This window comes from Nipponia nippon, unplaced genomic scaffold (assembly GCF_047370975.1).
Source record: "Nipponia nippon isolate SJK-2023a ecotype South Korea unplaced genomic scaffold, ASM4737097v1 scaffold_7, whole genome shotgun sequence".
Lineage (NCBI taxonomy): Eukaryota > Metazoa > Chordata > Aves > Pelecaniformes > Threskiornithidae > Nipponia > Nipponia nippon.
The window spans coordinates 27,296,407-27,309,945 of NW_028262391.1; the positions used below are offsets into that span (position 1 = coordinate 27,296,407).

A 13,539-nucleotide genomic window follows, 5' to 3' on the forward strand; every position below is an offset into this window, starting at 1 on the left:
AGAAGGGAAAACAGGCAACAGAAAACAAAACCAAACACACGTTCAGTTTTAGTATGTTTAATAGACTTCACGATCTACAGATGCCACAAGCCAACGCCAAACTAAGGGTGCAGGTGGAGTAAAAAAAAAAAAAAAAAAAAAAACAACTTTTGCTGAAAGATGAGAAGTGGCAGTGAAAAGAAGTATCAGCAAAGGTGGTTTTCAGAGGGATGCTGATGGAAAGGCTTGAGACTCAGCACTCCAATGGAAAGGCTTGCTTCAAAGTGAACATTACAAAGATTATCTCTTCACATTGTTGGTGGGTCCCATATTCAAAGAGGCAGGAGAACAAGGGTGAGCCATCTGGCCCAACCCCCATGTACTGCAGATCAGAATAAGCACACAGGCCCTTGAAGAGGATGCTTGGTTTTGTCCAGTGTGCTGGATTTAAAGGGCTTTTGTTGAGGTAAATTCCTAAATCTCTTCGACCCTTTGGGTCTGTAGGATGAGCGTAGAGCAACCAACTATCTTGGCATCTGGCATCAGGGGGAGGTGGGAAGGCAGTAACACTTCCATGACATCCAGAGGGAGGTTCAACTAGCATTTCAACCCGCTGGCCTCCCTCAAAGTCCACCCCGTGGTTGTAGCTGACAGCCTGGATTCTGGCTCCCCTGCTGCTCCTTGCATTGCAGTAGAGGACCTTCCTGCCACAGGTGTGCACCTCTGCTACCTGGCACTCCACCGCGCTCTCCTCCCGCATGAAGTTCCCCATCTCCCACGTTGTCCCATGGTCCGAGCTGATGAAGCAGAAGGCATGAGGGGTGGGGTGTTGCTTAGGGTCCAAGATACGATAGGCATAGGCAGGAATCACAAGGCTCCGGGCCTCATTGAGCAATTGTAATCCGTGACCCGGCCCCACTGCAAAAGTGGCCCAGTTCTTGTACTCAGTGCTAATGGTACTATTGGTGACATCCTGGGCAGTGCTCCAGGTGCGTCCTTGGTCCATGCTAGTGACGTAGCAGAGACGTACCAGGTTGATCTTTGTCCTGAGCTGATGCTGCTCAGAGATCTTTCCTGGGACAGCTATGAAGAACAGGATCAGTTTCCCTGAGACTTCATCGTAAACAGGACAGGGGTTCATGGATCGGTGGTCTTTCAGCTGTGCACTGACAATGGTCTCCATGCTATTCCACTGCCGGGGCCCGTATGAAGGGAGACAAGAATGAAACACACTATTACAAATAGATCCATATTACGGTGTAAGGATGCCTGGATAGAAGTTACAGAAAAGCATGAGAAGAACAGAAGAGAAGCAAGTTAGTGGATAGAGCAAGAAATGGGAAGACAATATACCCGCATCACCAAAAATAAGCGAAAATTATTTGGATGACACTATGCACGTGCACTTCACCGAACAGGTGGGTTGTGTCCTTTTTAATTACTACTCACTGAGGAGCTGATAGCTCTGTATCTCAATGCAGCTAGTGTCCGATGACACCGTTTAAAAAACTACTGTAGCTGAATTTTCAGAAATTCTCACAAATATATATATATATGAGATACACAGACATGCCCAGTGGTCAAAGTGTGCTGGTACAGACACTGTGCTGCGTCAGTGTTTCTTAGGAAGTCAGATAGAAAACTGAGCCCTTTTCAAGTATTCTGGATGCTGACAAACTCCTTTCCGTTCAGACTCCTATTCCTCCATTTTGATCCGTGTGTGAATGGGCATCCCAGCCTACACTGGGGCAACTTGCTAGAGCTGATTGCATGGCTTTACACACTCTGGTGTGGAAATTTGGACCCCGAGTTGTTCGATGCAGGAAACAGGTCGCAGAGCAGGTATAACTACCCTCCAAGCCCTGCCTTTCTTTAAATGAATAGCACATAACACAATCACATTTCTAAAACACTAACATTGCAATTAGAAAATTCTTCCTATATAGTGTTATTGGCTTGGTAAAAGAAGCAGTATTTTCCAGTAAGATTATACTAATTACCTTTTCTACCCTGACTTGCTGATTACCCTTTTTGGTCATGTCTTATCTTTGTCTATTCAACCAGTATTAACTTTTTTTGAATATTTAATATTACCATTTTAAGAAACTCTAGCATGTAAGCAGAAATTACTAAGTTTATGACCAACTGAGTCCTACTGAACTGAATTACAGGGGGCTACACAAGATGTTACCTGAATGGTATGACACTGCAGGTGCGCTCAGAGGCTGCTCCTACTAGGCAGACTCCATCTCTCAAGAGTCTATAAGCTAAGACAACCAGTCACCAATGAAGGATTGGAATAGAAAAATATAATGACTTTTTTTTTTCCCCAAGACATTAATGCATTTGCAAATGCAAAAAATGATTATAAATAGAGTATCCACCACCCCCAGTCACCCAGCAAGATAACTGTTAATAATAACAACTGGTAGATTAATAAGGTAGCCAATTCACTGGCACAGACAAACCAGATGACACTCTTTTGCGTAGGGAGACTAGCTGTTCTCAATTGTTTTTTTAAACCAGAAATTAGTCCTAAGAAGATGAATTAAAAAAATAGTCACTGATTGCTAATTCACTCCTCCCTGTCCCTGAGGCACTCCTCATTTCTGCCTCTCCTCCACATCTTTGCTGCTGCAACAGGACTTTTGTCCCATCTCTCTATCTGCTTCCCCAGCTCTGCGATGATGGCTTCAAAGCCATCCCCAGAAAGTCTGCTGCACCTGCCTGCTTTAGTCCCCCTAACAGCTGCCCAATCATGGTGTTGAATCCCAGCAGTTATAATGACACATGCATTACCTATAAACAGATTTGTCTCCTATAACTGGGGAGAAGGGGAAGCTGCCCTCTCCCTACAGTGTGAGGGCAAACACATTCAACTCATCTGGGGACAGGGGAGCAGCACAGATGGGCAGTCTCCCCCCTTTTTTCCCCACACTAGTACCTGAACACTGTGCGTGGTTGGGTCATACATGCCTCTGCGCATCGCTATTAGCTTGGCGTGTTCATCCACCACATCCTCTCGTTCCTCAGCAAATGCCAGGATGATGCTGAAACGTGGCAGGTAGAGCAGAGCTGGAATTCGATAGCTCCAGGTACCGTTCTGGAACAACGTCTCTTGCTTCAAGACAGGAAACGAAGCCATCATGCTAGGGGGAAGAAGACAAAACGCATTGCATTTTGACCCACCCTTAGCCCTGCAAAATGTGACGGGGCAGATTCCACTGCTTTTTGCCCTCCCCGCTCGGTGGAACCCATCCTGCACTGAAACATAATTTCTGCTACTTTCAGCTTTGTCTTTTTCTTGTGCTTTTTCCAAAGAGAACCCACGTGTTGCATACTAGCTGGCATTCAGACTTACTCCAGGAACAGCCTGGTTGATCTTACTGGAGTGATGTAAGGTAAGTACACTAAATACAGTTAATGAAAAAGCTGTCTGTGGTTTGTTTTTTCTTTTTAATTAAATTCACAGGCTGGGATTTTTGTGGGTTTGCTTTGTAATTCGGAAGACTGTTGATAATCAAACATTATAGTATTTTCCCTCAGAAGACCATTACTGTCTTTGTCGATGGTGTTTCCAAAACCCAGCACAGAACTTCTGCTTTGCCAAATACGAGCTTAAAATCCCATATAAATGACACACTGAGGCAATCCCTGACCCCAGCTCTGCCCCTGTTTGAGGTAAGCACTGAGCACGAAGAGAGAAAGAAAGAGAACATCCCTCCCCCCGTAAGATTAAAGAACAGTCTGAATAGTGTCCCACCACATCAGGTGGGACTTCTGGCCAGGCAAAAATCTTGTCATCTGTACAGTGACTTAAAAGCAACATTAGGAAGGCAAACATGAGGGGGCATTTGGGGAAGCTGCCTCTATGTAACTGGTCTGTGCTATGCCCCCACATAGTCTCTCTTCCTCTCCTCAGACCCACTTAGTCCTCTGTCCTCTTGCACCAAGCCTCTCCTGTGAACCCATTTACCCTGGTAAAAACCCACTGGTTCAGGGGAATTATGCCTGAGCAGAGGGGTGGAAAAAAACAAACAAACAAAACAAACAAAAAAAGAAAAAAAGAAAAGAGAAAGGATCTCTGACATGGTGCACCAGAATCTGAAGGCCTGAATATCCTCTGCTCAGCAGGGGGGGGGGGGCGGGGCGGGAATCAAGCCTTAGATCTCTGACGCATTGAGTGGGTTGGATGGCAGGGAGAAGATGACAGTACGCTATGAGTAAGAAATTCAAATGCCTCCTACCTCGGACTTGCTGCGCTCTTCGTTGAGGATTCTCCTATTTACCTAAACCTTGGAAAGCGCTAGAGTGGCTATTGGCCATGTATCAGATCCTTATGTTTTTGAAGGCTGTCTTGATAGTTCAGGAGGCAAACTGAAGAGTGCGTGTACCTACCTGGAGAATAGTTTCCACTCTTCCATATTACAAGAGAAAAGATTATATTAGCCAGCATAACTAGCATAGACTTGGTTAACTTTTTTTTGGTGTTTTTTTTGTTTTGTTTTGTTTGTGTTTTTTGTTTGGGTTTTTTTGGTTGTTTTTTGTTTGTTTGTTTGTTTGTTTTACAGTGCTGATTACCGAGTTAGGACAGCACAGGTAAGCTAAGTTCATCCTCCTCAGACAGGACCATAATGCTCCACCAGGAGCATAATGCTCTATCCAGATCCATAGCTAGGCAGTGAGTATTCAAATAGTCCTTGCTTTCATCCTCCAGATGCTATAAATATCAGTGATATTTTTGAACTCACAGCACTGATAAAAAGGATCTGAACTGCACTGTTTTAGCTAAAGCCAGCTGTACAGACCCCAGCAAGCCACAGCCCCATTGCCACTCAGATGCAAAGGCACTGGAGATAGAAGTCTGTCTCCAAAGGGTAGCTGCTCGCTCCTCACCGTCACCAATGATACGACAGTCTGAGAAAAGGCAGCAGCACCACTACTATACAGAAACGTTACCAGAATTTGATCACAGCTATCCATGCAACAACATGAAGAAAATAGGAAGACCTTCCTAGAACAAATAACTGTGCTGTTCACTACTTACCAGCATGGATCTGGCTATTTATATAGACCACCACCGTGGCTGTGTTCTCATGGCTCCTGAAACAGAAGCTCACTAGAGTGCTTCCAGACTATTTAAAGGGAGATTATTTAAAGGGAGATTAGTCAGCCTGTCTAGTGCAGCACAGGTTCCATAGCATTCCTGCCTATGATGCCATTCTGATATTGCAATCCTGCTTCAGGGCAGCACAAGAAGGAGGCCAAAAAAAAAAAAAAAGGGTGTGGGGGTGGAGGTGCAGGGAGAGAGAGAGATCTGGGCTGCCCCACAAAGCCCCCAGTACAAAGCCAAGAGATCAGTGCCACGGGAGGCCGTGCTGCAGCCTCCTGTACCCGAGTCCCTCCCATATGAGCCTGTCACCTGCAGACATCTCTACCCATGCTCTTAGCCCCTCCATGAGATGCTCCGTGTGGGTGTCACAACACTCTTCTTTTCCTCTTATTGCCACATGGGGATTGAGGGAAGGTGGGATGTTAAAAGGCTGGGAATAGCTGCCATAGAAACAAGCTTGAGATTCCTGGACACAGCACCCGCAACTATAATCGAGGAAAATACTAGAACCAAGTGACTCTTCCATCTATTCAGAGACTAAACAGGGATATGTGTGAGTGTGTGTGTATACACATACACACATATTTGTATATATACGCCCTACACATAGTGTGGGTATTATGTCTGTATACATATATATACACACATACACACTATGTATCCATCTGCAGAGAAACTCTTCCATCCTTTTTTAAACACACTTAAAGTCAGTATTCAGCTTCATCTACCTTCTCCCTTGTGGATCCTCAAGCAGAGATTGAGTCACAACAGTTTGAGTTTCACACAGAATCGAAAATGCAGAATATTTAAATAAGCTTAAAGTTCTTTATATATATATATATATATAGTGTATATATATAGTGTGTGTGTGTATGTATATATATATAGTGCTCCTTTAGTTACTTCTGCAGCCAATTGAAAGGAATTGACTTTTCTCTTGAGCTCTACCCATTTTCAAAGGCAAAACCACTAGCTACACCCTCCTGAATAAGAGAGAAGTAAAATTATCAAATCATCAACAGGACAGCCACATGAAGAGTGTTCAAAAGCTCATACTCTAGCACTGCAGGAATTCAAATCATACACGCCAGTCCCTCTGAGACTAAGTTGCCAAGGGATGCACCCGTCCATGATACTACTTTGTTCCTAAACCCGACTGAAATAGCACTGGCTGGCCTGCAAGGAAGAAGAAGGTGGCAATGTTGCAGCCAGCATGATCTAAGGACATTGGCAAGACAAAGTTCGTAGACTATGGCAATACCTTTTGAAAGACCAAGAGCTATAACTGGAAAAAAAGACAAACTTCTGGGAACACGAAGGCCTGAAATACAAGCAGGAGACTGGAGAGCTGTACACAAACCAACAATTGCTCAGACCTGTATCAATTCAGTCACCTTGGAGAGAAAAGGTAGCTGTGGTTTTGTGAGGTAAAGGGGTGAGAAAGCAGAAGCGGAGTTCATATGGTATTTTTTTCCTAGGGGAAAAAGAGGTAGCTTGTAACCTCTTCCCAGATGACAGAGATGCTAGTGAGGAGAAGGGAAATTTATCATGTAGCCATGAAGCCAGTATTCCCTTCTATGCTTTGGTATTTACTGGAGTTTTGAATTTATTTCCCAGGCTTATCCTTGAGAAGCATCCTGTTCAGGGAGACTGATGTTTACTTGCAATTCCTCCCCAAGGCACCAGGGAAGCTGCTGCACTGAGATCCAGTACCTCACCTCCAGACAAAACTGGGCGGACAGGGAGAAAGACGGGCACAGTGAAAACACATAAAAGAAGGGGGAAGTTAAATTGGAAGAAACCATTACTCATAGTCTGCAAGTTATACAGCTGTAATGATTTCCAAAGCAGAGAGTGTTTCCAGCACACCAGAACAGTCAAGAGAAATAACAACTGTCAACAAATGATGGATCTGATGCCTGGAAGGAGCCCAAGTTGCAGTAAGGGATAGGTGCTGGTAGACACCAGGAGAGGGTACTTGTTCCTTTCACTTCTGTCCTTCAAGGCAGAGCACATGGACTTGTCTATAGAGCAACACGAGCCCTTCCATGTTTATTTGCTTTAACCCTCTCCAAGAAAAGTGACTAAAAAGGATAACATTTCTACTGGCTTCGGCTTCTGTAAAAACTTGTCCTTAACATGTACAGATCCATGCTGAAATGACAGTACGTCTTTAAAAACAAGCCAGCAGAAATGAGGTAATATGCTGAACTCTATCCCTTGGTCCCCATCAGAGTGCTCTGCGCTCTGTGCAGGAGGCAGCTTGTTCTTGAAGGAATTCAGATTGTTTGCTTGTTTGGGATCTAACTCGTTCAGGGAGGTTCTGGGGAGAAAACACAAACAAAAAAACCCAAAAGAGTCACGTGCAAAACCCAACTAAAATTCTGCTTTTCAAGGCAAGCACAAGAATCCAGGTCCAGTCATTCTCTACTCAACATCAGACCTGGACTTACAGTGTTTTCCAAACTTATAAAAGTCAACTAAGCGCTCTGCTGAAATACATTTCTTGTTTCACTTAAAGAAGACATTTCTATTGGGATATCGCACAGGGAGGGGCCAGGAGTAGCCACGTTCTAGTTGTATAGAGCTAAGAAACAGGAGACCCAGTTTGCTTCTAGAACACCTGCTACACAGCATATTCCTATGTGCAAAACCTTTCCTCCTAGCTAAACAGCATGACTGTGCCTATTTCTGCCAAAGCCCAGCATCAGAGCGCTCCATCTCCGCCTTCTTATGCCCCTAGACCAGATTCTACACTAAATCTAGGCTATGGGATTGCTTAACAAGCCAGACAGCACACATTCATTTAGTCCAATAAATCACCCTCAACGTAAAGTCAGAAAGGAGAGTTATCAGCAAGACCTGTCAAACAACAAACTAAAACATTCAGAATTCAAAACTGAAAAGGCACAAACCTGGAATTACTTTAATCCAGCAGCCAATTGGATTAAATTTTTTAACCACACTAGAAACAGAAAGTTTTTCTTGTGGTAAAAACTTCATACCACACTTACAAGGGGATTTTCAGCCTCCCCATACATGCTTTCCTAAACAATCAATCAAGTTCTGCTTTTAAAGTGTTCTGGCTCAGCCTGGCAGTAGCTGCTGTGCCTTAAAGTGCAGGTTTTCTTAGCACTAGAGAGGAATTACATGAAGCAGCAGTATTTTTCTTAGCCTATGTTTGGTGGAGGAATACACAAACTGAACTCATACTTGAGCCTACAAAATGTTGTATTTACCTTTTTAGCTCCTAGCAATGTCCACTGTTATGAAACAGTGTTTTTTTGTTTTTTTTAAAGAAAGGAAAAAAAGAAAAAGAAATACCTCTTTCACTGTGTCTCCTGGAAGTCACATCAAAGAGGAGAAAAAAGCCGACAAACCAAAAAGCACTCCTATTGGATTAGATAAAAGGGAGGCTCACCACACTCTTACCAATTAGTCTCCAACCTGCAAAATTATTTATATTAGCAGCAATGTCTGCTGTCTCAGATCCCCAGCTGGCATATATACACACAAGCTGACATTTAAATAGCAAACCTGTTTTGCATATAAGGGGAGGTTCCATGTGAGCTGGACAAGTGCTAGGGAAAGACTTTTAAATTATCATAGTAATTAAACAGCATATTTCTACCTGCATGGATTGACAGCACTGCGGAACAGCTGTTGTTGCTAATGGTTATACAGTTCAGCGTGCTGTCTTATTTCTTAGTTCTCTTGTCCCCATGTGTTGAGGAGGGGAAACTTCCTCTGGTCCCAGCATGCAAACTCCCAACACCTCCTCTCAGAGTGCTCCTGAGCTCTGGGAAAGCTTGCCAAAAGAACCCAGAAAATGTTTATAACCAGCAGGTGATGGTGCAGTGATAATCTGATGTATTCATCTGCTGGCTCCACCCACCTCCCATCCATCAGCATGCTGTTTCTGGACAAAGAAATGGGTTAACACAGGACTCCCCAGGCAGTGGTAGAGGAATGACATGCTGGTGCATGCAGATGCAGCTCCATGCAGATGCAGCTCCCAGCAGCCTCTGTGGAGGTGTTACCAGGGTCAAACCATCCCAGCAGCTGCAGTCAATGAGCTAATAGGGAGAGTCAGGCAGAGGAATGGAGGGGAGAGTATGACCCTAGGGTCCCAGCTGAGGAAGGAGAGCATGGCATCACCCCTTCTCCTAGCTGTGCCCTGGCTGGCTTAGAGGCAGCATCTGCAGCTGCTGGGAGTACCCAAGCAAATGATTTCACGACTGCCTTGTGCTACTGACCTAATGTGCTGCTGCTCTCAGAGATGACCTTTCCTATCCCATTCCTTGCTGTTTCTCTTGCTTTCCCCCTCTTCTCTATTGTGTTTCCATTGCTGCCATTAAGGCTTCTTGTCTTTGAAGTGATCTGAAAAAATGAAAATAACAATCCTGGAAACAAATCTTGCTAGTAATGAAAAAGGAGGAATAAAAGTCTCCTCATTTGATGACAGTTGTGGTTGATCTGTGCAAGCCAAATTGGGGAGTTGCAAAGGTGTGGATTTACAACCAATCAACCAACTGACCGAATTAATGTAATGCTTCTCTATTATTACCTTTCCTCTTTCTTGAGCAACCCTGTATCCCTTCTTGTGCGAGCACTGATGCTCATCTTACCTTGGCAAGCCATCAGAGGATGTCAGTCTGGCAGAAAACTAATCCAGAAAAAAAAAAAAAGCTGAAAGTTTTCTGCTAGGTCACTGTCCTGAACTGCATCAGCAAAAGTCAGACAAGCAGCAGGATCTGCAGTAGGAGAGGGAGTAGGAGCATGAAGCTGTTGACAGGAGGAGCAGACTCACCTCTCTGACCGGCAGCTAGCCATTAGACCAAATTAGCTGTATGGTAAAACCACACCCCATGTTTACGAACCTTGCCTACCTGGGCAGGTACTTTTACCTGAGTAAAGTATTGCCTTAACTGAGACACACAAGAGAAGCCTGAGGGCATTTGTATCTTGCTGCTTTACCTGGAATCAAACAATAGTCAATGTGAGGAAAAGTCGCTCCAGAGACAATGGCATTGATATCCACCAGATATCCACTGGTGATAACAGTGATATCCACTGGTGATAACCACTTTTAACAGTGACTCCTGGAGAAAATCCAGAATCAAGTAAAACAGAAGCAATTAGGGAAGGAAGAGAGACATTGAAGAGGATGCTAAAGCACAGTCTGCCAGAAAGCCAGACACAAACCATTGCTTTGTGGATTTCTTCACCTTTTTTCTGCTCCCTGGCTAACAGCAGTGTTACTCAGGTGGTGTTCTGAGTCACACACTTTGCTTCTGCAGCCAGACAACCCAGAAATGCTTGTTTGTTTAATAGAAATCACCTGGCCCAGCTGCAGCTTAAAACTGCTTGTCCATCTCTTCTTAGAGTGGGAAATTCCAAATGTGGCTTGCTGTGGTGGCAATAGTTCCCTGCTCTTTGTTGGCAGGACACACACAGCAGAATGGCCACGCCTCTGGCCACCTCTCATCTCCTCTTATCATCTCTTCCTCCCCAGGCAAGACCTCCACCTTCCTCCACAGCCAGCTGGGGTTCCCTGCCTTCAGCCCACTCCCCGGAGCAGGTATAAGACATGGCTGTGCAGAGGGTAACAGCCTAGAATGCCTAAAACTACTCCCAAAAGGAAGAATGCGCTGCCTAGTCCTGTTGTGAGGTTAACCCAGGTGAACCCCAGTGCCTGTGCAGGACAACCACACAGTCAACACATGGGCGCCCTGTGGTGCTTCCCCTGCATGGCCACTGCCAGGCAGTGCCAGCATCCAGGCCTCCAGCACTGCTCTTCAGACACTAGCCCATACCGCAGTCCTCCCTCTGCAAAAAAGCCTCCTTCCTGATAACAGAAGTGCTTTCTCCAAACAACATGTTGTGTACTGCAGCTATTTTACAAAAGCATTCCTTGCTAACTATAAAAAATGGATGTCTCAGTGTAGACGTGCCAGGTTTGATCCCCCCTCTTTCCTTTTGGTGTGAATCAAAATAAGTGTCACCAGTTAAGTTTAAAATGGGTATAGGTCTGAGGAGAATCGAGCTCTTCACTTCTATTGTTCCACGCTTACTTCATTGCCCTTATATCTGATTGTTGTAATGAAAACGTTTTTAAAAAGGTTAAAAAATGCAAATGCAGTGTGTGGGTGCATTAATAAGAGGATATAAAAATAATGCAGAAGATAATATAACGACAGAATACTGAACAATGGAGCATTTGCATTTGGAGGACCGTGTTCAATTTCGGGTGCCACCTCAGGAGAGAGCGAGCAATAGCTGCAAATGAAGGCTAAGAAAAAGAATTCAGCAGCTAATGCTTGTGAGCATACGTGAAAAGAAATCAGCAGGAAAACAAAAGAGGTTACATTTAATGAGTGATACCTAGTCCATTAAAAATTATCAATGTATATTTCCCTTGCAACATGTTCAAACCTGAATCCATTGATTCCTTACACTATTAGAAAGGCAAGCCGGGCTCAGATAATTCAGTATTTTTGCTATGCTATACAGTGTGGCACCTGTCGTTAGGCAGCAATAGTTAAAATCAAGAGGTCTTCTATGGAGTCAGGCCATGCAAGAGAGCAATCACAGCGTTTTGCAAATTTTCAGTGAAAACACTATGGGCTGCTCTCCAGACATTAGGGAATATGGTATCATTTGTGCAGAACATAAATCCTATAGACCTGGGGTCTGACTGAAAGTCTGCTCTATCGGGGAAAAAAAAACAAACAAACAAACAAACAAGAAAAAGCGAAAGTAATAATAATAATAATGAAAGTAACATGCAAATGCTAATGGCAGAGCTCTTTGGAAAACAGGGTTCACTGGACAAGGAAATATCTGCCGTTTTCTTTTAATTCCAGTTCTGGTTAAGGAAATGAACCTTTGTGCACATTTGAAACCAGCACCTCACTATCCTTATCAGTTGTAAGAGCAACAGGTATTAGGAGCAGGTGCTCTTTGGGTGCGTACCATTTCACGCTCTATTGACTCCAGTTAAGTTACTTTTGATTTCCATCAGGAGGAGTAAGCGGAGAGTCATGCTGCCAGTGTTTCCTTCCCAGTAAATAATAGCCTTTTACAACTTATTTCCTCTCCTCATTGAAAGAACTGGGCAAAATCCAAAATGTACTCCCTTGACCCAAAGGGCAACAACATCACCCCATAATGGACCTGTAAGCCTCCTGACACTCCACGGTGAGTTGTGGGTTTGTCACAGGGAAGCTTCCTTACTCTGTGAGAGACAACATCCAATAAACAGCCTGCCTATGATACACATTACATCGTTTTTCCATTTACTTTGTCCATTTGAAACAGAAAAAAATAAATACACTTTATTTTTGTAACAAAACAAGTGGCACAATCTATGGGAAGCAAAGGAAGAGAGGTGGTGAGATTTACATACAAAAAGGGGACTGTAGAAGCAGTATTTATTTAGCCCTCAAAATAGCAACACTGGGAAGGAGTCACTGGAGCAATTTAATGACTGGAAAATGCAATAAAACCTGAGTCCCTTGCTTCACATACTCTGCCAGTGCTGGGACACTCAGATAAGCAAGTCTAAAGCACAAGGCTAGCTAGATTCACCCTGGAGCGACTCTTGCGACAGAGAGGAGCCCAGATTCTAGTGCATCCCTCATTCCTGTGTTCTGCTAGGTCACAGACTGGGAGTGCACAGGTCTGATGGTGACCTTGATTAATCATTACAGGACTAATTGCTGACAGCCCTCTATGCCCAGGCCAGGCCCTCAACTGATGTAAAGGGACACTGACACTGGTGACCATGAAGCTATGATGACCAACCTCTTATTAACCAAAGCTTTACTCACAGAACATTTGGCCTTCCACAGAGTAGGCTGGGCATGCAGCTGCATTTTAAAAAGAACAGGGTAATGCTGTGGCCAGTTAAAATATTTTGAGATGAACAAGGCACTTAGCAAATTCAGTGAACTCCAAAAAGAAAAAAATCAAGGAAAAGACTAGCATCAACTTCAGCAGGCGATATGATGCTTTTTGTAAGAGTCATTCAAACTACGGGCTTAAAAATGCCAAGTGAGTTATCCAAGGATGAGGGAAAACTTCTCTCCTAAGTATGGCAGTGCATAGGTATCTACAGGAATTACAGGCTTATTTGTCTTCCTTTGAAGCATTGGGCCCTAAGCTGCCTGCAGAAAAAGGACATTGAAGTAATAGCAACCAAGCCCAGTGGAGAGAGCAGCAAATGCAAGCACAACCTGAATAAGAAACTGAAGTATTTCAAGGGCGAAAATTATACCAGGCGTTTGGATGAACAGATACAAAAAGCCTTAAAATAAAACCAGGCTGGCTCTGCTATATCCACCCCAGTGCCCAGGTATGTGAACACACATGAAATTAAAAAACTGCAATGTAAAACTACTCATAAACATTTAGGTCTTTTCATCTCAAACGGCTGTAAATAATGT

The 13,539-nt window shown here is 43.9% G+C and overlaps 1 protein-coding gene across 3 annotated transcripts in view; it reads right to left on the reverse strand.

Annotated features, from left to right (window-relative positions):
• Positions 1-65: 65 nt before the first annotated feature.
• Positions 66-13,539, reverse strand: part of NEU2 (neuraminidase 2) — a 51,451-nt gene continuing 37,977 nt past the window's right edge. The window contains exons 16-19 of one of the 3 annotated variants that reach the window (XM_087738595.1): positions 9,349-9,472; positions 8,988-9,117; positions 2,924-3,128; positions 66-1,171 (exon numbers count right to left, since the gene is read on the reverse strand). In XM_087738595.1, the coding sequence (XP_087594721.1) occupies positions 233-1,171; positions 2,924-3,128; positions 8,988-9,004 (1,161 nt within the window). In that variant the 5' untranslated portion in view covers positions 9,005-9,117; positions 9,349-9,472 and the 3' untranslated portion in view covers positions 66-232. The other 2 variants (XM_009460501.2, XM_087738596.1) reach the window with 2 other exon arrangements.